The sequence below is a fragment of the Heliangelus exortis genome, chromosome 6, assembly GCF_036169615.1.
Source record: "Heliangelus exortis chromosome 6, bHelExo1.hap1, whole genome shotgun sequence".
NCBI classification, from domain to species: domain Eukaryota; kingdom Metazoa; phylum Chordata; class Aves; order Apodiformes; family Trochilidae; genus Heliangelus; species Heliangelus exortis.
In genome coordinates this window covers 7546800-7574553 of record NC_092427.1, presented here as the reverse complement: position 1 = coordinate 7574553, position 27754 = coordinate 7546800, and the positions used below count along the sequence as shown (strand labels likewise).

Genomic DNA, 27754 nt, shown 5'->3' with positions numbered 1-27754 from the left:
GTACTTTTAAGTATGTGGTGGATTGACCCTGGCTGGACAGCAGGTGCACACCAAAGCTGCTCTGTCACTCCCGTCCTCAGCTGGGCACAGAGACAAAATATAACAGGAGGCTTGTGGGGAAGGGCAGGGAGGCTGCTCAGCAGTTACCATCATGGGTAACGCAGACTCTACTTGGAGAAAATTAATTCAAATATTACCAATCAAATGAGAATAGGATAATGATAAATAAACCCCAAATCTTAAAACACCTTCCTTCCCCACTCCTCCCTCCCTTCTTCACAGCCTTGATCTCACTCTCAGTTCCCTTTACCTCATCCCTCCCAGCAGCACAGGAATTTGGGGGCTGCAATCAGTTCATCCCACATTGCTTCTGCTTCTTCCTTCTCATGGGCAGGACTCTACACTCTTCCCCTGTTTCAGCGTGGGGTACCTCTCACAGGAGACAGTCTTCCACAAACTTCTCCACTGCTGAGTCCTTCCCACAGGCTCCAGTTCTGCAAAAACTGCTCCCTCCAGCACAGGTCTCTTCCTCAGAGTGCAGTCCTCCAGGAAGAGGCTGTTGTGATGTGGGACCCATGGGGTCACAAGTCCTGCCAGAAAACCTGCTCCAGTGTGGGATCCCCTCTCCACAGGTCCTGCTAGGAGCCTGCTCCAGCATAGGCTTCCCATGGGGTCTCTGTCACCTTCATCCATCCCTCTGTTCCAGTGTGGGCTCCTCCAGAGGCTCCCAGGGGGTGTCTGCTCCACCGTTAACCTCCAGGAGCCACAGGTGGATTATCTGCTCCATGGGCTGCAGGGGCACAGCCTGCAGAGCTGTTTCACATGTTCTCACTCCTCTCTCCAGCTGCAATTGTGCAGGCTTTTTTCTTTCCCCCTTCATAAAAAAGTTCTCAGCCTGGGCCAGGGGCTGAGCTGATTTGGAGCCAGGTGGCAGTGGCTCTGTCAGACATGGGGGATGCTTCAAACAGCTTCTGACAGAAGGCAACCCTTGCCCCCCTTCTCCCACCCCAAAACCTTGCCATGCAAACCCAGTACAAAGTACTCAAGTGACTGGGATTTCCCCTGGTAAGGTGTGACCACGAATGGCTTTTAAAAGCATATCATGACTTAAATCACTGATCTTCAAAAAGGCTGCTCATGTTATACACGATAGTTATGGCATGAAACTTCCTGGAGTATTTTTAGCATTTTCTAGTGTTTGCAGTGTGAAATGGCAGTATTTAAAAATATTTGAGAAGCAAAACTTGACCCTGCTAAGAACTGAAGATAATTGTCAGTTACTTTAAATTGCTAAGAAGTAAAACTGCTAAGCTTGTGTCCTCACTAATTATCTCATGCACATCCACCCTGGCAACTTCTGATGGATTTGGGATCACTCTGCCTAATGGCTGAGGGCTGTTAAGTAACAGTGCAAAGCAAAATGAGCTCATTCCTCTGAAGAGCTCTGTTTGCCATTGCTTGAGAAGTGTGTGATGGTGTCCCCAGGAGCTGGGATGTTTTAATGCTGTAGAGTCAGGAAAGATTTTACTGCAGTGCCCTGTAAGTCCCAGCTGGATGGATCAATGCTACACAGACCTGAAACTTTTGTTCAGCTCCATGTAAATCTCTCATAATCTCATTGTTTAGTGGGAATGTTTCTCAAGCTGACATGAAGTCTGTCAGTTGTAGGGGACTTAACTGCAATGGAGACTGAAGCATCATCACTTTTTGAAAAAGTGCAGGTATGTTTCTCCTTCAGCATTAGTTTCTATTAGAAATTGGGGTGCTGGAAACACAAAATTTGCCTCAGCCTTTGCCACTGTGTAGCTGACACAAGATTGCTGTGCTGCCTCTAGCCTAGAGCAGCTCTTTGTTGCCAGTCACAGAATCATGTTAGGTTTTGGAAGGACCTTCAAAAGACCCTCGAATCCAACCACCCTGCCAGTCATGGAGCAGAGCAGGGAGGATCTGCACTGAGCAAACTGTTGGGTGATGCAGAGATTTCAGCTGGAGGAGCTGTGGCTGTGCTGTTGTTCTGCTGTGGCATTGATTTGACCCAATGACACAACACTGTGCCAAAACCTCTGATGAGCCAATTTGGTCTCAATGTAGCACCCCTAAGGGTATTTGAGAGGAGGAGAATGTAGCCCAAACCAAGTCAGAAGAGGGACTCTTCAGATTCTGCTAACATCTTCTGGGTTTTTCTGATGATTCACTGGCATGTAGTCACCTGTGAAATGAAGTATCAACAGCAGCTGCAGATGGTTTGTTGATGCCAAGGGTGGCAAACACTTAATTCTTCTCAGGATGGCTGACAAGTCGTGATCTATGGAAGCCTTTAACAAGAAAAAGCCGAATTCTGTGCTGCCATGGCCCCACACTTGAACACGTTGCTGTTCTGAGGAGAGTGTCTGTGTGTGGGGAGATTGGAAGAATCCTTTTGCTTTTGTGAGTTAACAATACCATTCATGGTGTCTTTAGCTGGAAGAAAGGAGACTTTATGTGCAACAGAACATATTTATTAAAACCTTGCAGGTTTGGGTCATTTATTGCACCAAGAGGCAAACTGGTTCTTCCAAGAGCCCTTCATTTATCTCTCCCCTTTTTGGGACCGCTCTGTCCTACCACCCCACTGTGCTCACTGATGAGATGCAGCCTCATTGCACAGCACCCTTGAGGCCAGGAGGAGCACCATGAGCACTCACAGACCCAAAGCTCTTTGCAGGCTATTGGAATTGCAAGTCCATTGTTTTGGTGGTTTTTTTTTGGTTTTTTTTTGTTTTTTTTTTCTGGAAGCTGTTGACAGGATCAGATGTAGGTGGAGCTGGTTTTCAACTGTTTGTCACAGGCCATATGCTTAATCCTTCCAGTGGTATTTACAAAGATAACTGTTCATGACTGACTTCTGTTCCATCCAAACACATCCTGAGGAGGGCTGTGGTGTGTTTGCCAGAGCCTCTGTGAGCACCTGGAGATTTGCCTGCTCATGCTGGTGACAAAAATATTCTCGCTGCCTCCTTTGTCCTCGTTATCCCTGCAGAACCAGTACAGGCGGGAGCAGTGCTGGATTTATCTCAATTTTTCTTTGCCAGTGGAAGCCCCGTGTGTGCAGGCTGCACAGGGGGGGTTGCTCCAGCCCAAAAAGCAGTGAGCTGCTGATGTGCAGCCGTGGGGAAACTCCTCCTCTCTGCAGAGGCTGCACACTTAGCAGCCACCCCAGGGCCCCTCTCAGATCCCACTGTGAGCCTGCAGAGAAAACTCGTGGCTGGGAGAGCTACACTGGCTGTGTCTTCCCCCTGCAGCCACTGCCTGGGCAGGGATAGTTACTGATTGCCTCTCTCCTGACAGAGAGGAGTTCTTGAAAGGCAAATCTCTGGTTCTGAAAGTTGAAGGTAAGAGGAATGGAGCTGTTGAATAATTTGAGCTCCTACAAAATGTGTGTAGAAATGCACCTATTGACTTGTTTGTGAATATCAAAACTTATTGTCCCCTGAACTAAATATTGACACAGACAAAGCAGTATCAATATTTATCTCTCGGGTTAATACATTTTTATATTCACCTCAACATACATCAATATATGCTTATCATCACTGTAGTGTTTGTCCTTCAGCAGAAGAAACTCGCATGTGGGTGAGGAGGAAAAAGGAGGTTTACATTATTACTGTTTTTCCATTTTAAAGTTCATCAGGTGCTTTACCCAGGACATGGAGCACACTGTAGCCCTCATTCCAGCCAGCCTCCTGTTGATGGTCATGACACAGAATGCACTGAATGCAGGACTGAGTGATTGATTTTTGGGGAAATGTGAATTTACCTGTCACTAGTGGAAGGGACAGCAAATCCACCACTTCTGTTTAAAGACCAGTTGCCTGGGGGTGCTTCCTGTGGGAACCCAGTAAGTAAAAAAGGAATGGAGGCATGGCCTGGGGTGCAGGACTAATGGACAGGACTCTGATCAGAGCCCAGCTGTGGATCTAAGAACTGATGCTGTGAATGCTGAACAAGGGGACACTTCCAGATCTGTGAGGCACCCAGGGGTTATCTCATGGCTGTGCTGTATGAGACACTCTGTCTGCATCTGTGTGGCAGCTGGAACTTTATTTATGGGTACTTTAATACCCCAGAGAAGACAGTGGCCTATTTGGGCCTCATCTCTGGGCATTTGTTCCAAGAAGCAAGTAGGCTTTGGCCACTTTGTCTGAAGGATTCTTCTTCTGATCTGTCCCATTGCCTTTTTATCCTTATTCTAGATTTTTAGCCACCAATAAGTCTGGTTTCACAGCTGGACAATGAAGGGAGGCTGCACAAAAAGGATGCAGGGATGATTGCACTGGGTGTAACAAGACTTTATCTAGAAATGTATTTTGACACAACTTATGCTCTAGGGACCCATTTATGTGGCGATACCAGCACTGGCAGTTAGGCAGAAACACTGAGTTCCACTGAAGCACTGAAAATGCTGTTCCTCTCTCAGTCTTGCTTTTAAGCCTGCTGAGCATAGACATGAGGGAGGTGAAAGGATGGGCAATAACCAGACAGGGAGCAGTAAATGTGTGCTCCTCTTTCCTTCTCTCACACGTGGTTCTGCTCATCAACAGAGAGCTGCTGCTGGGGAGAGATGGAGAGGGGCCTGAGTGAGGCAAACGTTGATCTGGAGAGTGGCTGGAACACCAGAGCCGTTTAAAACATGAAAGCTTGGATCTGAAATTCTACCCAGTTGCAGTTAGACCACAGGAATCTCTCCAAGCTTTTGCCTGCCAGAGGAAGCACTGTTAGGGAGCTCTTAAGGCTGGAGAGCAGTGACCTCCTCGAGATGCTCCAATCTTCCTCTCTTCAACTTTGCTGAGGAAGTGGAGTCTGCATTGCTGCTGCTGCCAACAGCCCTTTGGGATCAGTCTGGTTGGTTCCTTTGCTGCACTTACAAGTCAGACTGGCAGCAATGACAGTAACAGCTGTTTGTAAACTGACATTTAAATGGCAGTTGTCAGCAGACAATAAGCAGAAGGTAGCTGACTTCTCACATGCAGACAACTGCAGCGGTGGAGACGCAGAGCAGCTGCACAGGCTGGTAAACAGCACTGCATTGATCCGTGGCTGGGAAGGTCATCCCGCTGACTGAAAACTCTGGCTTGTGGCTTTTTCCTTAAAAGTTAGAAAGACAGTAAGCTAATGACTCATGGCCCTATTTCTAATGAAAAGCAAGATTTTTTTTGTGCCCTGTTTCACTTGGTTTTTCAAATCTGTTTGTAGCAGAATCAAAGAGGGAAGCAAGTGCTTTCCTCATCATTAGTACTGCTTTACAATAGGTACCTTAATAACGTGTGGGTACCTCTGCTGCAAGGCTGCAAGACTCAAAGGCACAGGTCACTAATGCCATGATACACCTTTGAGATACAGCTGGGACAAGGATACAGATGTGAAACGAACATGAAACAAGCCTCACCCTGACCCAACTGCATGGCTGCCTGCACTCGGCTCGTCCCTCAGTGCCCATATCCTGCTGTTCCACTGACAATTGCCATTGAAATGTAAGTTTCCAAGCAGATGTTGAGGACCTTTGTGCCTCTAATGAACCCAGAGAAAAGCAAAGTTTGAGGTTTAAGGCTGCTCAGGCTATGAGGAGTGGCAACGAAGCTCATCAGGCCTTGAGGGGCCAGAGCAGGCTGGGTTAAGTGGCCTGGGCACAGCCACAGCCTGGGCTAATGGCCCGTGGCAGCCAAATAAAGCTGGTTGCTGGCATCTCCCCATGACAAGTACCATTTTGTAGACAATTACAAGTTTTGTGGGACAGCTGGTGCGGCCAGAAGAGAGGGGAACTGTTGGACTACAAAAGACAGACTTAATTCCTCAGGTGCAGAAAAAAGATGGAAATCTATTGAGTAGAAGAACAAGCAGAATCTGGAAGGGTGGGAAAGGAAGCCCTCTCTGCTCTGCCAGACATTTGCATGTGCAAAAATCCTTCCCAATAAAGTTCATAATGAATTTAATTCAGTCCCCTATGGCCCAGAGGAATGTTCTGAGTAATAAAGTATTACTAAGGGACAGATGACTGCCAAACTCCTGCTCTGTGCCAGCAATGCATATTTATATTATTGGCACTTAAATGCTAGGTTTATTTTACTACATAAGAGATCCTTTGTCACATATTAAGAATTAATACTCTAAGATCCACTTTTGGGAAGTTACAATTACGATTCCCAAATTTAAATCACTGTTAAATTTGTATGCTTTAAAGAGGTTTGGGGTGTTTGTTGTTTTGGTTGTTTTTTTTTTCCCAATTAAAATAGTGGTAATTACTGTTCTGGGTAAACAATTTTTTAGTTGGCTTATGGTTTAGCTTTAAAAAATTGTTTTATTCAAGGATCTTTTAATTTTCTCTTTTTTTAAAAAATTTTTTTCCTTCTTTTTGTTACCTTGAAAGATCTACCTTAATGTTAATTATAAGCTCAAACACTTAAAGGTTGAGATATATTCCCTTACACAGTCAACTAGATAACACTGATAACACTCTCCTGGCTTCTGTTGGCATGGGCTAATACACTTGTGATGATTATACCCAGTGGTTCAAACGTGCTGAAAATTTCAAGCACCAGTGATGAAGGTGGCTGGATCACACCATTAATTTGTTTATAAACATCATTACTCCCTGTAAGATAAATCTCTGCTCTCATCTAGTGTGTCACTTCAGCACAGTAGTCAGGAAAATGGAAAAAAAATAAACCAGAGCTACTCATTTTTTTTCACTTTAATAAGGAGGAGTGGAAAGTTGGGTATGAGATGAAATGTGAAAGTGAATTTCTAGCAGGCAGCAAGCTTTAGGGAAAAATGCATCTGGAGTTGTGTCTGATGCACTTGTGTTCATGTTCAAACTGTGACAATGTTGTTTAAGCACCTTCTGCAGCCTGCATGGGAGTTCAAACTCACAGCAGCATCGGCTCAGTCAAAATATTTAATGTGCAAAGGTCTGAACATAAAGCTTTTCTTCTGATGCACTTCAGTTTACTTCATACCTCCAAGTCAAGTGTGAACAGTTGGAAAAAATATTGTGAAATTGTCAGCCTGTTTATTTACATGGTGCATCTCCCTTGAATGAAGCAGCATTCTTTTTTCCCCAAAGTGTAAAAATGAACAATTACTTATCCCTGCAAAGCACCAGTTTTACAGACACCTCACCACACTGTGCAACAAATGGCTCTTTTTTTGAGTGTGCATACAACAAAATAGTTGGCCAGAACAAATGTGTCAGGAGAACAGAAGGGGCATCTTAAGCATCTGACAGTTTCAACTAAGAAGAAAGGTCAATGGCAAAGAATACAGATACATGCAAAAAAAAAAAAAAAAAAAAAATCAGCCTACTTAAGGCAGTGCATTGGAGCTTTATAACTGAATGCACATGTTGTTTGTTTTTCATTGCAGCATTCATAATTTAGGAAACTATTAATCAGCATGATGAAGTATCTTGTTTGTAACCAAGAAAAAAAAAAACCTGCATCAGAGAGCTTATTTTCTTTTCCCTTCAAAGAGATCATCTGGTAAAATTTGACAAGGAGACTGTAGATCTGGGTTTGTAGTCTTTGGGTTTATGCTGCAGACAGGGAAAAGCCACAGCAGAGCAGTAGCATCCTTTGGCTGCCTTCGTGTAAGCCTGACACAACTCACTGCTCAGGGCTCCTTGTTTTCTGTTGGGCCATGCCAGGACCACAATCCCTGCAGCTGTTATGCTGACAGCAGAGAAGGAAGCACTGAAGGTTGGAAAATCTGCAGGACTAATACAAACTTCAGATCAGATTTGGGTAGAGACAAACCAGATACTGAAAAATGAAGCAGGAGGGGAGGCGAATAGTAGGGCAGCCAAGCAAAGGGGAATGGGATTGGTAGGGATGAGAGTGAGAATACAGAGAGTGTGGCTGAGGAGATAGGGCTGGTGAAGAGCAGAAAACAGCACATGGTTTGTCTACTCAAAGCAGCTTCGCAGGGCTCTTCATCCAGTGCCTGAAGTTTAGGGTATGCTGCTTCTGCATCCTAATGAAATCATTGTGACCTTAACTGATTACAGAAGAAAATTATCAAAAAGACAGCTTTTATTTGGTAGCTTATTCAGCAAGATAATTTAAGTAATTATAGCTTAACACACTTATTTTATTTTTAAAAGATGGTTTCATAACTTTTTTTTTTTTGCTTGGGGGGTTGGTGGGAAGCACTTGGACACACTGTATTTAAACCCTAGGCAGTTTCAAAGCTACACAAAAAAAAAAAAAAAATCTTTCTTCCCTTTTCTGCTGCCCTTCCCTCTAACACTCGTGAATTCCCTCCAGTAAAATACCATTTTCCTAGCTTGAAAAAATCTGTGCACTATTTCAGAATTGCATTCCTACAGTGAGCTGTTCAGTGGGGGCACTCTCAGCCTGGACAGGTAAGAATTCAAACAAACATTTCTGTGCTTCCATTGAGGAAGGAAGCTAGAACTGGGAGGAGATTACCAAATAACAACACTCTACTGGAACTGAAAACTGTGCCCCCTCAGCAGACTCGGCTGTTCTGTACCTCTGCAGCAGGGAAGCCAACCTGCAGCTTCTGCTCCCTTGAGGTGCTTACCTCAGGCACGTTTCCTGTGGAGAGAAAAACAGAGGAAACAGTAAAGTGGTGGCTGGATTGTGTTCCAGAATTAATGCTTTCTGAGGGGAGCACAGAGAGGATTTTCTGTACCTGCTGTTCCATGTGAGATGTCAGCATTTCCAGCACTTAGGTGCACCAGAAGCAGTGGCTGCCAACGAGGAGCTGAGTGCCCTTCCCTGGCTGCTGCCTGGGACCAGAGCCTGATCCAGTTCACCCATTTGTTTCCTCAGGGCTGCTGTGCTGAGAGCATCACTGCTGCAGCCCCAGTGATCACCAGCCCACAGAGGCAGAATTTTCAGACATCCAACACATAAGTCACCCCCTTTTTAATGCCATTAGTGATGCAGCGACATGTATTTATATTTACATATAAATACAAAATGGTCAGATATCACCACATTTTTAAGCATAATTTATAATCTGAAACTGCTTACACTTTCATGACTAAGACTGAGTTTCTCTCATTTACATTCATCATTTAATTCCACTGGAATTTGATTTTTAAGAAAGCCCAACATATCTTAATTACCATAAAAAGATCCATACATATTTTACTTAAAAATATCTTCTTTAAGAGGAAATTTACCAAAAATAACACAAAATATATTATTATGCATATTTTCTTTTTTTGGTAAAGTACAAACAAGAATCTGATCTCTTCTGGGTATTGCCTGATCTAATATGGCTATAGATTCTATATAGGTTTATAGTTTATTCTTCTAAGTCAAGGGAAAGGCATAAGAAATGTTAGAACACAAACCAAAATAAAAATGCATTCTTTCCAAAGATACAGATATCAATGAAAGAATACTCTGAAAACTAATGAATGACAATAGGTACAAAGAAACACCATCCAAGCACTATGTAGTCTTCAGTAAGAGCATGTGCTGCAATGACCTTGCAACAGTTATTAAAAACCGACAAAAACATGTTACTGGCAGAAAAAGCTGTCAAGCAAAACATTGACAAATTTGTACTATTTCCTAACAAGTAAGTGCAGAACTGGTATTAAGTATTTTATTTTTTTTTCTTTCCCCTCATGTACGCACACTTTATTTCTCCTTCTCTTTGCAGGACTGATCGTTGCAACTCTGGCAATATGCTGGATGCCAAACCAGGTTCGAAGGATCATGGCTGCTGCAAAACCAAAGCAGGACTGGACTGTCTCCTATTTCAGAGCATACATCACTCTTCTTCCCATTGCTGACATCTTCTTCTACCTCAGCTCCGTGGTGAACCCCCTCCTGTACAACATCTCCTCTCAGCAGTTCCGCAGCGTGTTCCTGCAGGTCCTCTGCTGCCGCCTGACAATACAACATGCCAACAAGGAGAAGTTCCTCAGAGCCAACCTCAGCTCCAGAGCAAGAAGCAGACGGTCTCTGCAGCCACTGCTCTTCATGTCATCGAGGCACAAGTCTTCTACAAGGGGTAGTAACAAAGTTTCCTTAAGGACTTTTCAACAGGAGACCAAGCCTGACTGCAGTCCGCAGAAACTGGGTCTTGAGCCAGCGGAGCCCAGCTCAGGAGCACAAAACAGCCTTGGTGAGCATCGAGTGTGACTTCATAAGGCAAAGTCAATGATTAGCAATGAACTTCAAAACATGGGAATTAAAAGGACTGAGGAACCAACTACATCTTAAAAGGAGTAACATGGATGGATTTGTTTCCAATTACACAGAGCCGGAGTTCCATATCCTGATGCTGGGATTTTTAAGTGCTCACTGAAATATTATCTGCTAACTGAATTCATTAGCTGCCAAAAATATTACCCACCCCCACCCTCCTTCTCCCCACAACCACAGAACTTCCCTTGCTGTTGACAGCGATTTGGAAACAAACAGAAAATAGTTGCAGTGTCTTTGAAGAAAGGAGGAGACAGAACAAATTGTGCCAGGACAAAGAAAAAAAAACCAACTTGCTTGAAGTTTAGCAAAATGAAAACAAAAGAGCCAATTTAAGGAGCAGAACGCTGGTTACCAGGTGTGCCCTTGGCACCACACCAGAATTCCCCCTCTTTTTTGGCCGGGGTCCGTTGCAGAGTGGAGTGTTGCAGCAGCTGATGCAAACAGAGTTCACCTTCCCTGGAGAGCAGAAGGACTGGTAGCCAGCAGAGGCAATCAGACAGGCGGCTGAGGAGGCGCAGGATTTGCGATACATGATCCCTGTGACACAGAGCAAAGGCTGCTTAGATTGGTACAAGCACAGCTCTGCTGTACAACACCATTCATGCTTGGAAACTCCTGTGAAACCAGTTTACATCTCCAAAGCAATGCTGGTGATCAAGCCTTGGCTGTGACATGGCAGACAGCTCTGCACACAGTCACCCTGCTTTGGATTTTTCTTTTGATTCTGGTTGGAACAAAAAAATATTAGAAATTTACTTTATATTATGTATATCAACTGATGCATTTATAACCAGAATTCATCATCTTCTGGAATAAGATGTTTGAGTAGCTGCAAATGAAATGCAATTAATTAGAAAATTACTTTTGTTTCTGTTGTTGAATGCTGGAGTTGTTTAAGGTGTATAAGTAATTACAGGTTTTTTATGCCGTTAGTTTATCTTTAGCATTTTTTTTTCCTTTTCTTGTTCACTTGCCACACACAGTGTAACCAAGAGTAAAAGGAGAATGACTATCAGCAAACCTTTCATCTTCCCCTCCTTCTTTTATTATTTAAAGAAAAAAATAGAAGTACTTTTCCAGGTAGTTTCAGTTCTTGCTTTCTTTGAAGCTTAATACCTTCAGCAAAAAAACCCCATTTGTAAAGCAATGGCCTGAATTGAAAGTATTCCTTTTAAAAATGTAATTTAATTTAATCTAATCTAATTTTAATTAATAAGCTAATTAAGTTTCTAATTTCTCAAACTGTTTTTACCTGGAAAAAGTACATTCTGATGCACATAGCTGTTATTTAAAAATGGTTTCTATAGCCTTTAAAATCCATAGTTGCATTTTCCCCTGCCACAGTGAAAGATGGTTGTGACCTCAGTTCTACCTCTCATTACTCTAAAAATTTTCTGCATGTGATAAATGGAATTAAAAAAACCAAAAACAAAAAACAAGCAACAAACATAGACTTTAAACATACAAATAAAAGAGTTTTTCTTGTATTGTCTTGAAGTTACAAAAATAGGTAAATATTTCTAAGAATAATAAAATAATTTTGAATATTTGTTCTTGAAAGTTTTCTTTCTTCTGAAGGGCATGGGAGCAGAACTGCCCTGGAGAACAGAGTCTCTGCATCCTGTAGCACAGTCCCATAATGTTTTAAATATACAGTGATGAAGACATTTTTTTTTGGCTGGAACAAACCAGGAATATGACCTGTAGGTACTGATCTTGCAGTACCTGCAGAGATTTGCTGAGTCCCCAGGGACTTCAGAAATAAGCACTAGAGCACCTACACAGTACAGTGTGCTACTAAGGCTTGTGTAGAGCAGCAAGACACTGCTTGAGTTATGCTTAGAAAGAAGGATTTCCTGTCTACTGAGAATTTTAATAAAAAAGATTTTTATAGTGTCATTAAATTGCTGCCATCCCAACTTTGCAGGGGTTTCCTGGTTTTGTAGTTTCCTCCTGTAAATCTAAACTCTCAAACATCCTTTAGGGCTATCTGTCTTTTGAAGAGAAGCCCTCAAGTCACTGTTAAATCTTCCTCTGTCTCCAGTGAGCTTCCATCAATCCACACAGCAGGTAAAGCCTTTTCTCAAGAAGGCAAAGGAGCTACAGGGTGTACTGGCTGTAGCAGTACAGGCACACAGATCAAGCAGCACAATCTTTATTTCTACACTTTGCAAAGAGCAGAGAGCTCTGTCCCTGTTGACAAACCACTGCTGTCAAGGAGCCTCAACTGTGCTGCCACTGATCAGTTTCAGCTGATGTTTCCCCACAAAGACCTGGGGCTTTGTTCACATTCCTCCTGCAGTCTTTCAAGAGCTGAGGCAGGCATGACCCTTCCCATGATTAACTTTTTTATTTCCCCTTCTCTCTTGAGAAAGGAATCCTGTATAAAATGGACCTAGGCACAGTAGATTGTACCCATGACTGCTCATCAGATTCCCTCCCTGCAGCCACACCCACCCATCAAGCTCTTCCCTACACACAGCAGTGAATCTCCACTTTCCCTCAGACCAAGCCTCGAAAAAGCTTTTGACATTGGCAGATTTCCTGTTCTTCTGTTCCACAGAACCCTCTCCTCCTGCCATTTCCCTTTCATAGGATTCCTGCAGAGCCTATGTTGTGCAGAGAGTTCACAATTTGAACTAGTGATTTATGAGATTAGGTCCCTGAAATATGAGGTACTTTGCAATCTACCTTTATACTAGCAGACTAGAAGTGTTCAGTGCTGTGACCAATTAGATAATGCCCTCTGAGGCACGGTTTTCACCAGGCAACTCTAGGAGACCTTTTCTTAGGGAAAAAAAAAAAAAAAGTCCTGCAGCTTAACTCCCAGTGTTTACAACTGCTCTCTTCTCCAGGATAAATTCCACAGAATAATCTTGAGCTCCTTGTAAAGTCAAAACACGCTATTCCTGCACAAGCCAAACTTTTACAACTCTTAAGTTCCACATGCAGATGGACCATGTTCATGCCTAAATAGAATAATTTACCCAGTAGGGAAATCCCATTGTAATGCTTCTCCTGTGGCTTTTCTGTAAATGCATCTTAGAATAGGAAATTCCACTCCAAAGTGTCTGTTTATTCCCATTCTCAGCTCTAGTAATCTAAATTTTAATTCTTTATGCAGTAAAAAAAAGTCAGCTCTTCTATCAGGTTTTTTACAGCTACTTGGCTAGAGATGTGCCCTTCACATCCAGGTTCTTTGTTTTGTTTTTTTTTTTTTGTTTGTTTTAGGTACTGAAAGATTAATTTGAGCTTTCAAATCAGCTGCTATCATACAGTAACTATGCAGTTTATCAAGCATCAGGTATGGACTAAATCTGCAAAGAAAGGCTGTTCTTTTTCTCTAATTCTGCAGATACAATTTAGCAAGATACAATGAAAACAGGCATAGAAGATTGATGGAAAAAGAGAATGTTAGCATTACAGGAGTGACATTTTCAATACTTCAGTGATGACATCATTTTTTTTTAACCATGAGTGTGAAAAAGCTTTAAATAGTATGATTTATGAAAGGCAGAAAAATATTCTTACACCTTCTTCCTATCATTCTGTGATTTCAGTTTAATTGTGGTAGGAAATAATTTAGGACAACTGAATTCCATGGTTTGATGTCATGGACACCACTCTGCTTGCTCCAAGACACAGGCTGATGTACCCCAGTTACTGAAGTTCATCCACTGAGTCCAGAAGGGACATCAGATAATCAATTCAGGATTATCTCTTGAGAATAATTGCTTTTATATCTCAAGGATGTCTCCTCAGACTCCTCTTTTGCAGTGGTTTATTGTACTGTTGAGCCAGCTCTGGAACTATTTCTGAGATCCTCCTGAATCATTTGCTACAAGCAGGCTGAACTGCAGACAGTTCCTCAAAGCGGTTATCTGCCTCATAAGACTCATACCACAGACAGAGCTGCTAATTACCCAATATTCTTCTTGAGCAATCAGCTTGCTACATAACACCATCACCTAGGAATAAAAGAGCAAACCTTTCTGGGAGCAATCACCTCAGAGTGCTCTGAGCTGCTGGCTAGGAGGCTACGTGTTTTACACTCTGCTTCTACAGGGGTGGGGCCATTCCCAGCTATTCACCCTCAAAAGTTTACACTACTGCTCAATTTGTATATTTCCTAATATGCCATTAGTGTATTTACTGCACAGTCTCTTAATGGATGAGTTCTGAATAACTCATCCTTCTTCACAGATTCAACAACCCCCCAATAGCAAAGTGGGTGAGGCACAAGTGTAGGTACTGTGATGATGGGTTACTATGAAGGACCTGATATTGACCAAATGATTTTCCTCCATTTTGGCTTCAGGGTTTGTGGAATTGGTTGAGGATGTAGTTCAAGTACTTTTAAGAAGGCAGAGGAGTGCACAAGACCAGAATATCTGAGATAATACAATATTTCACACCTTCTCCTTCAACATACATCTACTATAACTGCTTTCTTTTTCCCTCCCCACAGTCTACTGCACCCTGGCAATGTTTTGGCCACCTGGAGATGTATTCAATTGTACTAGCAACAAACAATTAATGATATTTATTCAAATTCAAAAGTGATACAATTTATTCAAATACACACCCTGTCTGCAAAATTCAGTGCACGTTTTCTTGAATAACAGCTTAACTTATTACTAGGACAACAAAAAAAAGGTGACAACACACCTGCTTCTTACACTGTATGTGTGCAGAAGGCACCAAAATATCCAGGCTTTTTCTTGTACTGCTTGGAAACGATCTTATTAGGCACCTCTGATTCTTCCATTACAGGAGGTACAGACAAAAAAGAGGAAGTGTTAAGTGTGTCTCCACAACTTAAGTGCCAACCCTAATCCTATCATTGTGCAACTTTAGTTTGCACCTGTACTTGACTCAAGGCTGTCCCTCAGCAAAACACACACAGAGTGTCCAAAGCCAAAACAGGCAACTAGGATACCACCTGGGAGATCAATGATCTATTTCCAAAACAGTCTGTCACTGTCCTACTCTATTACCCAGCCACTCTGAAACCACTTGTGGTGGTTGCACACCTCAACAGGACCCCCAGCCCCCTGCTTCACCCCACAACACTGTGGCCTCATGGCCACAAAACTGTAATTTTGAGTCTCATCCAGTAGACAACGTTTCTTTGCCCAAGGTTAACTTTTCCAAGCCAAATGCTCTTTCTTGCAGGCTAGGCCTGACACTCTTAATTTGTAAAAAAAGGTTTTGCTACAAGGTTTTGTACATATATAATTTTCTAGGCATAGCTAAAGTCAGATGAGTCTTCTGCAACTCCTTCCACAAATACTGCTCAAGCAAAATCTTGTGCGGGGACTCTAAGCACACCTGCTCATCAGCATGCCTGGAAAACTGTGCCCAGCTAGGGTCCAGCAACAAGGCACCCCTCAGCAGTCACTGGGGGCATAAACAGCATCATAGCTTCAGGCATGTAGAAAAGTTTTCTATCATAAGTAACTCAAAGTTAGCAGGCAGACCAAGACAAGTTTTAATGCCATTAAGACTTCATCAGAATTTCTCTGCTCAGCTCCTTTAGATTAGAAGAAAGCTGGACAAATGTTGACTTACAGAGGACAAGGGTTTGGATTACCACGATCTCTCTTTCCAAGTCATGCCTTCTAATTCTGGTACTGGAAATATGACTCAAAAATGTATTGTCAAAAATAACAGCACAAAATAGTCTGCCACTGCTTTCAGCATCACAAAGCAGAAGCAAGGCATTAAACTGCTTAAAAACACATAGGCTGAGAAAGTTAAGTTCTCCTGCAAATGGTGGTAATATTGAATATTTTTTTGAAGCTGCAGGAGGCTGCAAACCAGACGTCAAAGCTTGACTTTCACCTGCATATCTAATTCTTTTGCTTTCTACTGTCCTTACTAATTTCTCTGCCCACCAATGTGGACTTACAGGCAAGCACTAAACCACAGGCTCTTTGCATAAAGCTGGCTCATAGCTTTTCATCCTCTGTGCTTTCCTGATATAACAGTATCAAGATCTGTTCAAGTATCAAGATCAAGATGGCCCCAGCCATCAAGATCTAAATTTACTTTATCTTCTAGCAAGAAAGGTGAAGTTAGACTCAATTTTCAAAATCCTGTATGAGCATTTTCTTGTCAATCGTCGTCTTCTGAAATGAACAGGGAAGCCAGAGTCCTTACACCTTTATCAATGTTAATATGCTACTCATAAGCATCCACAAATAATTTTACTTGTTGCATCCTACTAGTTACTGTCTCTGCCAGTTTCATTGGAATGTCTCACATATTTACACTTGCATGCCAGTACCTTTGAAATCCATTCAGTTTTTATGTCTCTAGCTATTTTCATGCTTACAGATTTGCAGCCTGTTCAACTTCAAAGCAGAATTCACCTGGCTTTTATATTACTTTTTCCACATTCAAAGACTCGCTGGTAATTTGGCAAAATAGGCTATATCAAGTTTTCAAAAAGAAATATCTAGAATACAAAGGAAAAACTGAAATGACAACATTTTGAATTAATTAAAAGACACTTGCCAATGCTTTGATCAGGTCACTCAGAGCAAAGATGAGTGACAAGGTCAGGCCACAAGAAGTTTTGGGAAAGACTTTGTGTGTGAAATGCAATAGGAAACTCTTAAAGGAGTTTTAAGAGAACCCCAGGCTATGGGCACTGTATCCTCACAAAATTCATTGTATGCCTTTCATACAAGCCTGAGAAATAAAATAACATAGAAAAACTACCTTAATCATGGCAGAAACATAGTAAAAAAATAAATAAAATAAAAGTAAAAGTAATAATCACAAGAATCTACCGTAGGCCAACTCATCACACAAATGACTGGGAAACATACTGAGGAGAGTTAAATAAATAAATAAATAATGTAGTTCAGTGAAATAAAGATCTTGTTCATGATGTTCCTATGTACTACTTTTAAGCACTACAGTAATTGCTTTAGTTACAATGCAGGATCCTATTATGTAAAAAAACCCCACTATATTATACCAAAACAACACTGGCAAACCAATGGATACGTTTCTTATTGCAGATTAATGGAAATAATGAGGTTGTTTCTCAATTTACTTGCAAAGAAAAATTCATAAACAGTTTTCTATAGAGTGATTTTTTGCCACTGTAGATTGTTTTTGTTTCCTTGCAAAAGTAAGTTCATAAAAGTCTGTTCGCAACTGCATTAGAACACAAGATGTACTGTTCAAAATATACACACAGGCAGGTGAACTTCCAGTGAGTTCTGAGGAATTGACACTGGCTACCTTTCTGGGCTGATTGTCTCATCTTTTCACACTTTATTCCTTCCTGACCTATTCACATTGCAAGTTTCATTTTGCTTTAAGTAGGTTTTAGATCAGCCTTAATGCTCAGATAGCTCTTAACTTCAGTAAAAGGTAAACTTTATTATCAGTATGTTTACCATGATATATGTACGAAAGCATACATATACACTCATCAAGATGTTTCATCTGATCCCAATGTACTGCAAGATTTCTTTGTTCCTACAGATATTCTAGAAACAAAGGAGCTCTGACATTTCTAAGTTAAAAGTTCAGAGATGGGAAGGAGAGGCAAGTGGGAGAGGGGAATCTGCCATGGGTATTTCCACAAAGTATCTGGAAGTGGAATTCTTATAAGCAAGAACTTTGATCCCCTGTCAAACATATAAAAGTTTTCAAACATCTGCTCATCCAAGTGAAAAATGCACTAGAAATGTATCCCTTACGTTAATTTCTGTGGGACAAAAATTTACTTTGTTTAGTTTTCAGCCACTGCTCATTCTCACCACTCCTCCCTCTAATGGAAGAAAGTATTTGCATTTTTCTTTAAAGTAACAAAGTCATTTGCAAGATTTTTGCATTGCAGGCAAGATACTGTCCTGTCCATCTGGATCTCCCCACTGGAGCAGACTTTTAACATAACTGTGTAGAACTCTGGCTAGGAAAATTTTTAACTACAACTCTGCTTAAAGCAAGAAAAATATTTTGTCATTTACTGGACAAAGTCTCCAGTTCCGTGCACTGACAGATCCCCAGAACAATATAAAATATCCCCAGTGCAATATAAACAGCCATAGTAAAGCACATTTTTGCAGGGGAGGCAGAATTATAATTACTTAATCAGATACATGCTTGCATACTGCTCAATTCTCAATTAATTTTCAGTTGTGAAATGGAGCAGATTTCTACTTGATACTACAAACAGCTGGGTAACATGCCTGTCAATCTAATTCCAAATATTAGTGACTAGTACCTGTCTTCTTAGCTACTCACATCAGAGGCTGCCACAGTAACAGCCACTTCCTAAGTTCTGGGTTGGGAACGTGCCTCTGCTGCAGTTATTTTTCACCTGAAGATGAGAAGTACTTCCTAAAATCATCTCCAGAAATTGACATAATATTCTGAGACAACAAAATGACATTTAAAGCACTAACCCTGATTTCACAGCAACTGAAGTGGGTTGTTTAACTGTGATCAGGAATAAGGAATTATTTGCAATGCAAATGCAAAAACCTGCACAGGTTTGCAGCTCTTTGCTGTGTTGTTGGTAGGACCTTCAATAAGGAACTGCAGTTGAACCATGGCACTGTCACTGCACACACAGCACAGGCTGTAAGGCAGTGACCCCCTAGATAGCAAAGCAAATACCCAGATTTATGCATACTGCAAAAGAAAGGTGACTACATCAATAGGTTACTGATTCAGACTGTGAACTTTATCTGAAAATATTGCATTTAACTTTTAAATAAGGTTTAAGAGAACTTGTAACATTTTGCTCCTCGACACAGCTGTGTTTTATTAAGGACAAAAAAGGCTTAGTCTATAGAAATTAAATTATACTCCTTTGACTGTATCTAGTCAAGAGGAAAAACTCTAATTATGAGGTTGTGCTGTCAAATAAATGCAAATTCACATCTTTCATATTCTGGGTTAAAAATTCAAACTCAAGTCTATTATAAAGTAAAATCAATATTTGAAATATTTCAGCTTTTCAGTGATAAGCAACAAGCAAAATAATCAAATTATGAAAAATACTGGTAGAAATAGAATAGAAAGTATTAAATAAAACTTGAGAGAATAAGGCATTTATATTACACACATTAAAATATCAATTAAAAAAAAACAATAAAGGAAGATGAACTGAATCATCTCTGTTTTACAACCAATCCTCTCTAGAATAGAGTGAGGATAACAGAGAAACTAAGCTTACAATGTAAATTTCACTCATTTTGAAATAGCTAGGTTAAAAATTTAAATTTATTCACTACTTCAAATGTACAGTCTCTAAGCTTAAAATAAGTAAGAACTGCATTTACAGAAGTAAATTAAATAAAACAGCAGTACCTGCTATGCACAGCATGCTAGTTAGCTCCTAAAGGGAAATTCTAAGACTCTGCTCAAAGACAATATAAAATTGCACAGCAAAGAGAAAAAAAGAAACTTCAGGGTTGTTTAAGACCTTCTTATTTACTGCACTGCAAACCTATTTCTTCACAGGAGTAAGAACAAGGTATACATCAATGTATGTCTAAAATCTACTCACAGTTCCAATTTGCATTTTCAATGTGCCACAGCCACACTGACCAGATTGCAGCCTTGCCTGCCAGTTTGAGAACAGATGCACGACTGACCACCCCACAGTGCACAAGTGGCTGTCTCCTAACAAACCCACAGGGGTGTGCACACACTTGTGCAAGCCCAGAAGAGTTGCACTTTCATCTGTTTACTTGACTGAAAACACTGAAGGAACGCTTCAGCTGAAGGAACAATGTCAGATATGTTTCTGCAAGGCTAATCCACTGTGAGATTGTGTTGAGAGGAAGACAGAAAGGAACCAGGGAAGATATTTAAAACAGAAAACAGCAGATGAGCAAGACCAATCATCTAAACGAGAACAGATGGGTTTTTTTGGTCTGTTTCTATATACTATGTTGTTGATAGGCCTTCACACAGCCACAACATCCATTCGAACCTACTAAAAGTACTTTAGAAACTATGACGTGCAAAACCTTGGAACAACTCATTGAGAGTTACCCAGCCTTCAAAAGCATCTTGCAAGCCATAACTATGTCCCAACCCTACCACCCTTTGCAAGTGAACTTGAAACAAAATAATCCAACAATACATAGCTTGAAAGAGGTTGATCTTCCTTTAAACATACAGCTTCTTTCTCTACACTACAGAGCTTTTTCTTTTTTTTATTATTTTTCTAGGATGCCTAAAGTGATCTGAAACTACAGTGATCTGAAGCACAAGTGGAGCTAGCGGATTCATTAACACTAAAATCCTAATGACAAGGTTTCTAATGCAAAGAATCAACATTACTGTGCAAGACAGAGGCTGCACACACTTGCTAGATAGAGAGTAATCCTGCTGCCACTGGAATCAGTATGAAAGGACACACTAGAGCCTGATATAAATTAACAGCATAACAGCCCTTTACATCAGCAAACACCACGCTCTAAAGCACTAAAGTTGCAAGTTGCACAATCCCCTTAAATCAGCAGCTTCTCCTTAAATCAGAGTTCTGAAGTCCCAACTTGGACTCCTTAAGCCCACAACTGGATACAGAGGTCACTGGTGCCTGGAGGCACACCAGTGAGGTTCTCTGATCCTGCTCTTTTTAAAGCCTGGTGTTTTAACAGCCTGGTGGTCTGCAGCAAGAGCTGGAGGACACATGAACTCCAACTCCCACAAACACATTTTCCTTGCCATCCCACCCAGCCCTGAAGTCCCTAAGAAAGCTGTAGTCTTCTATTCACAGAGATGGCTATGAAGCAACGTGGTGGTTTAAGACCCGAGACTGTTCACTCTAAATGTCAAACACCTTCATGATGCTGAATAAAAAAAGCAGTTTATAATACAGCTCAAAAGACAGTAGAGATGAGAAGCAGAATCACAGCTAGATTCCTCTTGAACACAATTATCTCTAAATATTCTAACTCAATATTAATTACAGTTTGGGAAAAGCCCCCTTAGATTTAGAAAATTAGTATGGCGAATATATATTAATTTTTGCCCTCCTTTTCCCCACAAACTCCCCCCAAAATGTTCTTTTTATCCCTCTCTCCTTTTTGCTTGTTGTTTCCTTTTAGGGATGAAAGCAAAAATTACTATACTTTCCTTCCCTTAAGATGAACCTTCAGAATATATGAATTGCTAGAGTAAATAGAAGAAAGGAGGGAATAACTAATTTAATGCTCTTCCATCTCTTGGGGGAAAAGCCCATGTAATTAACTGTAATGAGATTAAACCAACTTGTTGTTATTAATTTCCCAGTGTTGGGAAACTAAATCTGAGACCCATAAGACTGTGTATTAACAGCTTTATCAACATTTGGCTTGCATCCTTTGGTTTTTACACCAGTTTTAAAGGAAAAATGATTAACTTTATTGAGCTGCAAAGTCACTCAGCAGTGTAAGAAATTGGATCTGGCCCTTTTGTAAGAATACCAGTTTCATCTCTAGCTGAAGACTGTGAATAGGTGGAGCTAAAAACAACAAATGCCATACAACACAAAGACAGCTACAAAATTCTTACCAAAACTTTTTTCCATTACTTCTTTCTGACACATATCTTGCACATTCACTGTACAATTCACGATGAACTCTGGAGCAGAGCAGTCATTGTTTAGTTGAAACTCCTCACACTGGTAGCACTGTATTTGCAAGCTGAAGCCTGGAAGAGATAGAATTTTGCTCAGTATAATAATAACAGTATTTTTTTTTTTTTTTAATACATATGTGCCAGAAATCATCCTTGTTTTCCCTTATCACATTCTGCTCTTCGTAGCTACTCAGCAGAAGTACGATTTCCATAAAAATGCCGTAAAACAGACGCATCGCAACCTCAGCTGAGGCTATGCCCTATGTGCCCCGCGCTTAGTTCAGGAGCGGGATCCGTTCCACGGGGGTTCAGGGGCGGGCATGCGGCCGTACCGCCGCTCCGGCCTTGCCTCCCGGGGCGTGGCGCTGGGGACGCTGCCGCCAGCAGGCGGCGGGGCACGGGCGGCGGAGCAGCCCTCGGCGTAGCGGGCTGCAAACTACCCGCGCTTCGAGGAAAACAGCCCGGCTAATAGATGTGCTTTGGCTCTTATCTATGCCGACATGTTTACTTAGCTACTAATTAATTACAAATTATTTAATTACTATTTTGCCGTACACAATTACAGCTCCGGAGCATGCTCCACCACCCTCCTTTATCATGCAAACAAGGTGCTTCCCACGGTTCGCCCGCTGCCGCTCCTCCAAGCCCTTTGCCAGGCCGCTCCGGGATCCCCGTCGGGGAGCAGCGAACCCCTCGTCCCTCAGCAGGGACCCCAACCCCCGGCTCCTCTGGGCTGAGAGCTTGCGGAGGCGGAACCGAACATGCTCCCCGCAGGAGCTGACCGCTAACCCACCGCCTGGGCCAGGCGCTTCTGGTCACCAGGCGACATCCACCGAGTCCGATGCCGGGCGATGGGTGAGGTGAACGCTTCGCTTTGCCCCCGCCGAGGGCAAGGGGCTGGGATGCACCCTCTCTGCGGCGGCGGGGAGCTCTCCGGGCCGCGGGCAAGACGGCGGGTTCCGCTGCCCCATTCCTGCTCAGCGCCAGCTCCGTCGAGGGGCTGCTAAGGAAGGAAGCCTCCCCGCGGTGGCTGCGGGCAGCGCCAGGCAGCCCGGGCTCGCCGGAGGCTCCTTCAAGGAAGCCGCCGCGGAACGTTTTACCTGGAGCTAGGCAGAATCCCCAGAAAGTTGCAGCGAGGAGGAAGAGCCGCATCCTCCCGGAGCCGCGGCCGCCGGGCTGGCGTGCAGTCGCGAAGGGGCATCAGAAGGAGGGAGGCAGCGGACACGCCGCGCACTTGTGCGGCTTCCCCGCCGCCTCCGCTACCGAAAGCCACCTCGGGAGCGGGCGGCGGAGCCCGCCCGGCTCCCGCCTTGCCCAGCTCCGCGCCGCGCTCCAGTCTCGCCGGAGTTGTGCGGTGAGACTGGAAGAAACTGTACGAGAAGCGAGAGCTGGGGGGCGGCTCCCCCCCTCCCTCCCGCAGCACCACGTGATGCCGGCGGAGCGGGGCGGGGATCCCCGCCAGCCGCCCCGCACCTTGCCTCACCGAGCGCTCTTCAAAGACGGGGAAAGTTGAGCGAGTGAGAAGACACCCCCCCCACACTCCTGCCCCCGCACGCCGCTCGAAGCCCGCACCGCACCGCTAACTTGACGTCCAACTCGCACGGTGCTGCGGCGGCCTCCCTTCCTCTCTAACCACCGGGGAAGCTCGCTCATCCCTCCTGAGCTCCCCTGGAGGCGGCAGCGACGCACGGGTACCCGGACCCGAACGGCAGTTCGTGTCGGTCCGCCCGTTTCCCCGCCATCCCGAAGCCCACAGGTGGCTGCCGGAGCGCGCCTATGGGGGAATTTCAGGCTGAGCCCCGGATAGCGCGAATGGCCCCGCTGCGAGGCGTCACCCGTCTCCCGCAAACGCCCCGCAACGCCCACCTTCCCCCGGGGAGGGAGCTGAGGGGAGGCGCGGCCCCACGCGTGGCCCCTCACTCTGTCAGGCGCCGTTCTCTCCCCTCAGGCCCCTGAAAGGGGGTGAAGGCGTTAAAACAAACAAACAAAAAAAAAACAACAAAAAACCAAAAACAAACAAACAAAAAAAAATAGGGGAAAGAGAGAGAGAGAGAGTGGGAGCGGACGCGAGTGGGCCCCCTGCGTGTCGGTGTTCAGCCCCTCCCTCCCTCCCTGCCTGCCTCCTCCGCGGACACTGACCCGAGCTGGGGGCCGGCACCTCGCTGCCCCCCGCAGGCGGCCGTTAACACCTCCCCGCCGGCGGGGCGGGAAGAGGCGGCGGGCACGGCGCGAGCAGCGCGGAGCCGTTGGCGGCCGTTAGCAGGCCGGGGCGCGAGCGGCGGGAGCCGTTACCGGGGCGGGCTGAGGCGGGCGGCCTCGGGGAAGCCGGGGGGGGGGGGGGGAAGCGGTCAGGGCCCGCCGGGATGAGGGGGAGCCCCGGGGTGCCACGGACCGGTTCGCTTTTCGTTGCTTTTAGCCCCGTTTGAACCCTGCCTGGCGGGTGACTCTTCTCCCCCACCTCACCCCGGATAGGCAGGTATTTCACGTCGTTTCACAGCTTTGTCTGCAAGTGAAGAGCCCGAATTTAGCTTTAAATTGCAGTTTACTACCCCCCGGTAGCGGGGGAAGTGGCGGAGGGTCCGGGATCCGCGACCCGCGCTCCGCGATCCGCTCGCTGAGCCCCTTCCCGCCCAGCCGCTCCGGCCTGCACTCACTCTCACACCAACCCCTTCCAAAAACCCCTTAAAACACGCATAGGCAAGAGAAGTTTTATTTACGAAAGGTGTTTCAATGAAAATTTCTTAAAAGTCAAAAAAGGCGATGCAAGTTTACGGCGGAAAGGACTTAAAAAGTAACAAACTGCACGAAATATTAACACATCATACAACATTTCGAAGATTAACAGGCATGTGCTAAAGAAACTGTAGAGTCTAGAAATATCCCAAATATATCTAGTTTACAGATTGCTGTACAAAAAGCGGATATAAATACTTAACATCTAGAAAAAATACACAGAACCTTTGAAATAGACTTTCCCTTACATATAAACAACCTTTGTAGAAAAAAAACAAAGACACCAAATTACACGCCAGCCCCCCTTCTAGATGCATTTGAACAAGTACTGGTTAGCACCAACATCTTTAAGAATGCCACAAACAAAAGTTGAATTTCGATTTTTTTTTCTTTCTTTTTTTTTTTTTTTAAATCTAGTGTTTACAATTTAATTAAACAGGGATTACGAAAGAGAACACAAAATGGTACATTCAGAAATTGATAGGATATGAATGCAGAGGGGATGGGAGTACAGAAACTACGTTGCAGTCAGAAGAAAAGGCGGTTTGTGCAGTTTTCATTCATACAAGACTCCTGCTTGTGTCAGCAGCGAAATTACTTTGACCCTGATCTTTCGAACAGTTAAGTGCATGATTTATGAAGTCGATACCACCAGTATCAGGCCCTTTAATCTATTCATTTTCTCACCATGTCAAAAGTCAAAAACCTTTTGAAATAAGACACCTGTTGTGAAGCTGTAGTAACTGAAATGCACATTTCCCTAGAATGTCTGTGTGGAATTGCACTAAGAATAAAAAATAAAACATGTCTTGTAAAAGGGAGTCCGAGAAAGTTAATGACAGACAATTTGACAGGCTCAGGTTTATGGTAATGCAGTGTTTCTACACACAGTTTTAAGACTAGAACAGTTATAAATCTTTTTTAAAAATCTACTAACTTTTCTTGTTAATATTAACATCAACCTCTTTAAGTTAGTATTCTGCCATTACAGGAGCATAGCACCAGTTTAATATTTATTGCTGTCATTTATCCCTACAAATATATTTTCCCAAGATATTTACACCTGTACAAATGTTCACAAAAGTGCAAAATTAAGACTTGTTTCTGTGTAACCGTTTGCTGTGTCCAGAGTCTCACGATGACTGCTGCCTTGCCTTTCTTATTGCTGTGTCGTGGTAAGTCAGAACACTCGGCCAGTTGGAGTGGGAATTTTCAGCATGGGTCTCTTCTCCCCCCCTTGCTCCCCACCCACCTTCAGCTCCACTGCCTGTGGAAGTCCCAGAACCACTGGGATGTGTCCTTATACATCGTTGGAGCCTTGGCTGGTGCAAGAGGAAAAGCTGTCGTATAAAGAATCACTCAAGGATTCCAAATTGCCCATGTCGTGCCTACCCGAGCTATTTAAGGAAGCTTCTTCCTTCTTTCCATTTTCTTCCTTTTGTCCTTCAACCTTGTTCAGACAATTCTTCTCTTTTTCTAATAAAAGTACGTTATTGCTGTTAAATTTATTGAGAGACTCCAGGGAAATTTTAGATAATCTATTCTGGGAATCCTCTTTCGTTTCTTCCGTTTTCTTCAATTTCTGTAATAAGTGAGAAAAATATTAGAAACATATTTCTTACAAAAATAAAGTTATCTGACTGTACACCAGTAATTTATGTCTTTCCAGAGCTCACAGGGTTAACAGAAATAGATTGTTATATGCCTAAATCTCTGCTGTAACTAAATAGAACATTAATGTCCATTTTAGGATAAATCATAACTCATCTGCTGAGACAAATGGGGTTCCATTTACAAAACAGTTCAGTGCTATTAACACCTAAGTAGCAGATCCTGGGTATGCAGCAAGTGTTAAACACCTTCAGCATCTTCACTGTTAAGTTGTCTCCTTTAAGAATACCTTGGGGCGTATGCTTAAACAGGTATTTAAATGGAGTTTGGAGTCTGCTAAAAAAAATATAAATGTCTATGCATAGACATATTCAGAGGAGAAAATAGCATTTTCCATAAATTACAGACACAAATGAAACTTTGCTAGAGAACAACCTCGTATTTTGCATGTGTAAGCCTATTGATCTCCAGGGACCCAAACCCTCACTAGCAGACAAGAAAGCAACAAGACAGGAAATTATACTGAAATGGGTCAATCCCCACAGCCCAGAATCAATCAGATATTGGCCAGGCCTACTTGGAGAAGTAGTGTAATTCTGCAGGAACATCAGATGATGTATTAGCACATTATATTAAAACCACACAGTTGGATTATGCAGGAGTAATTTTATCCCTTTGTTAGCTACTGGTATTTCCAATCAGAGATCTGACCAAGGAATAGTTAAGGAACTGTGGAGGGAGCAGTTCAGTAAGAATGACCTGCTGTTCATTTACAGGGTGTTTCAAAATCTGTGTAGCTAATTCTTCTTACAGATAACATTATCACAGGAATATGAGATAACATTCAACATTTTATATTCAACATTCAACAGCCTTCCAGAGAGGGAAGATGCAAGAAGGTTCAGATATGCTGTGGGAGTGCAAGCCATTCCTCATATTTGGTATTTCCATCAGATAGTGAAGGCTGAATCAGTAAATTACTGTCAATCCAATACATTAATATTTTGGTTCAGATAGAAAATGAACTGGTATTTTAAGCACACTGATAATAAAGCATGGCCAGATGTGTAGGTGATGGGGATGATTAAAAACTTAGTTGTAAAGGATCATTAGAACTTTTTTAAAAATTCAAGTAAATTGAACATGCTTGCTATGCTGGTTATCCTTGAAGATCTTGGGCAAGAGGAGAAAAAAATTGTTTCATAGTTTGAGTGCTTGTTTTTATGGCTAATTAGGTAAAAATGCCATTTTATGTTTCAATCTTTTCATATTTCAAAGTAATAATGCCTGGATTAGTTGAGTATTGTCATCAAATGTTTCAAACAAACAAGCAAAGCAACAGGAGATGCCAGTGTCAATAAACAAAATTTTTCTGTTTCAATCACTAATCTTCAGTCATTTTAGGTGATTCTGATTTTAGATGACAGTCAAAACTAAGGTCTATCTAATTGCAATGTTTTCTGCAATAAAGAAATATAACCCTTAGTAACAAGAACAAACACTTAGGACCCTTCAGTAGAAATTCTCCACAGTTTTCTTTGCCCTCACTTAAAACATTTTACAGTTTCACTGAAACTGGTGTTTCA

The 27754-nt window shown here is 42.8% G+C and overlaps 2 protein-coding genes and 1 long non-coding RNA gene across 5 annotated transcripts in view; 2 read left to right on the top strand and 1 right to left on the bottom strand.

Annotated features, from left to right (window-relative positions):
• GPR39 (G protein-coupled receptor 39) overlaps positions 1-11771 on the top strand; it is an 85344-nt gene extending 73573 nt beyond the window's left edge. Inside the window, exon 2 of the mRNA XM_071746506.1 lies at positions 9673-11771. Coding sequence (XP_071602607.1) covers positions 9673-10157 — 485 coding nt within the window. The 3' untranslated portion in view covers positions 10158-11771. The remainder of the gene's footprint in view (positions 1-9672) is intronic.
• Positions 8910-23352, bottom strand: LYPD1 (LY6/PLAUR domain containing 1). Of its 2 annotated transcripts, XM_071746508.1 has the most exons (3): positions 22925-23352; positions 21759-21896; positions 8910-10760 (listed from the first exon to the last, which is right to left on the bottom strand). In XM_071746508.1, the coding sequence occupies exons 1-3, from the start codon at positions 22974-22976 to the stop codon at positions 10525-10527; spliced, it is 426 nt and encodes a 141-aa protein (XP_071602609.1). In that variant the 5' UTR covers positions 22977-23352; the 3' UTR covers positions 8910-10524. The 2 variants fall into 2 exon arrangements, with proteins under 2 accessions (XP_071602609.1, XP_071602608.1); XM_071746507.1 differs by lacking the exon at positions 8910-10760 and having other exon boundaries at positions 21833-21896; positions 22380-23352.
• A 1101-nt stretch (positions 23353-24453) lies between these two features.
• Positions 24454-26202, top strand: LOC139797408 (uncharacterized). 2 transcript variants are annotated; one of them, XR_011726459.1, is made up of 3 exons: positions 24457-25177; positions 25687-25732; positions 25840-26202. It is a non-coding gene; the product is annotated as an uncharacterized lncRNA (long non-coding RNA). The 2 variants fall into 2 exon arrangements; XR_011726458.1 differs by having other exon boundaries at positions 24454-25732.
• The last annotated feature ends 1552 nt before the right edge of the window (positions 26203-27754 follow it).

Bases quoted from the DNA above. Each gene is read 5' to 3' on its own strand.
- LYPD1 (XM_071746507.1), bottom strand. From the start codon at position 22,976: ATGCGGCTCTTCCTCCTCGCTGCAACTTTCTGGGGATTCTGCCTAGCT. The intron at 21,897-22,379 runs GTACGGCAAAAT...TATCTCTTCCAG, and splicing joins TGCTCCGGAGCTGTAATTGT to GCTTCAGCTTGCAAATACAG.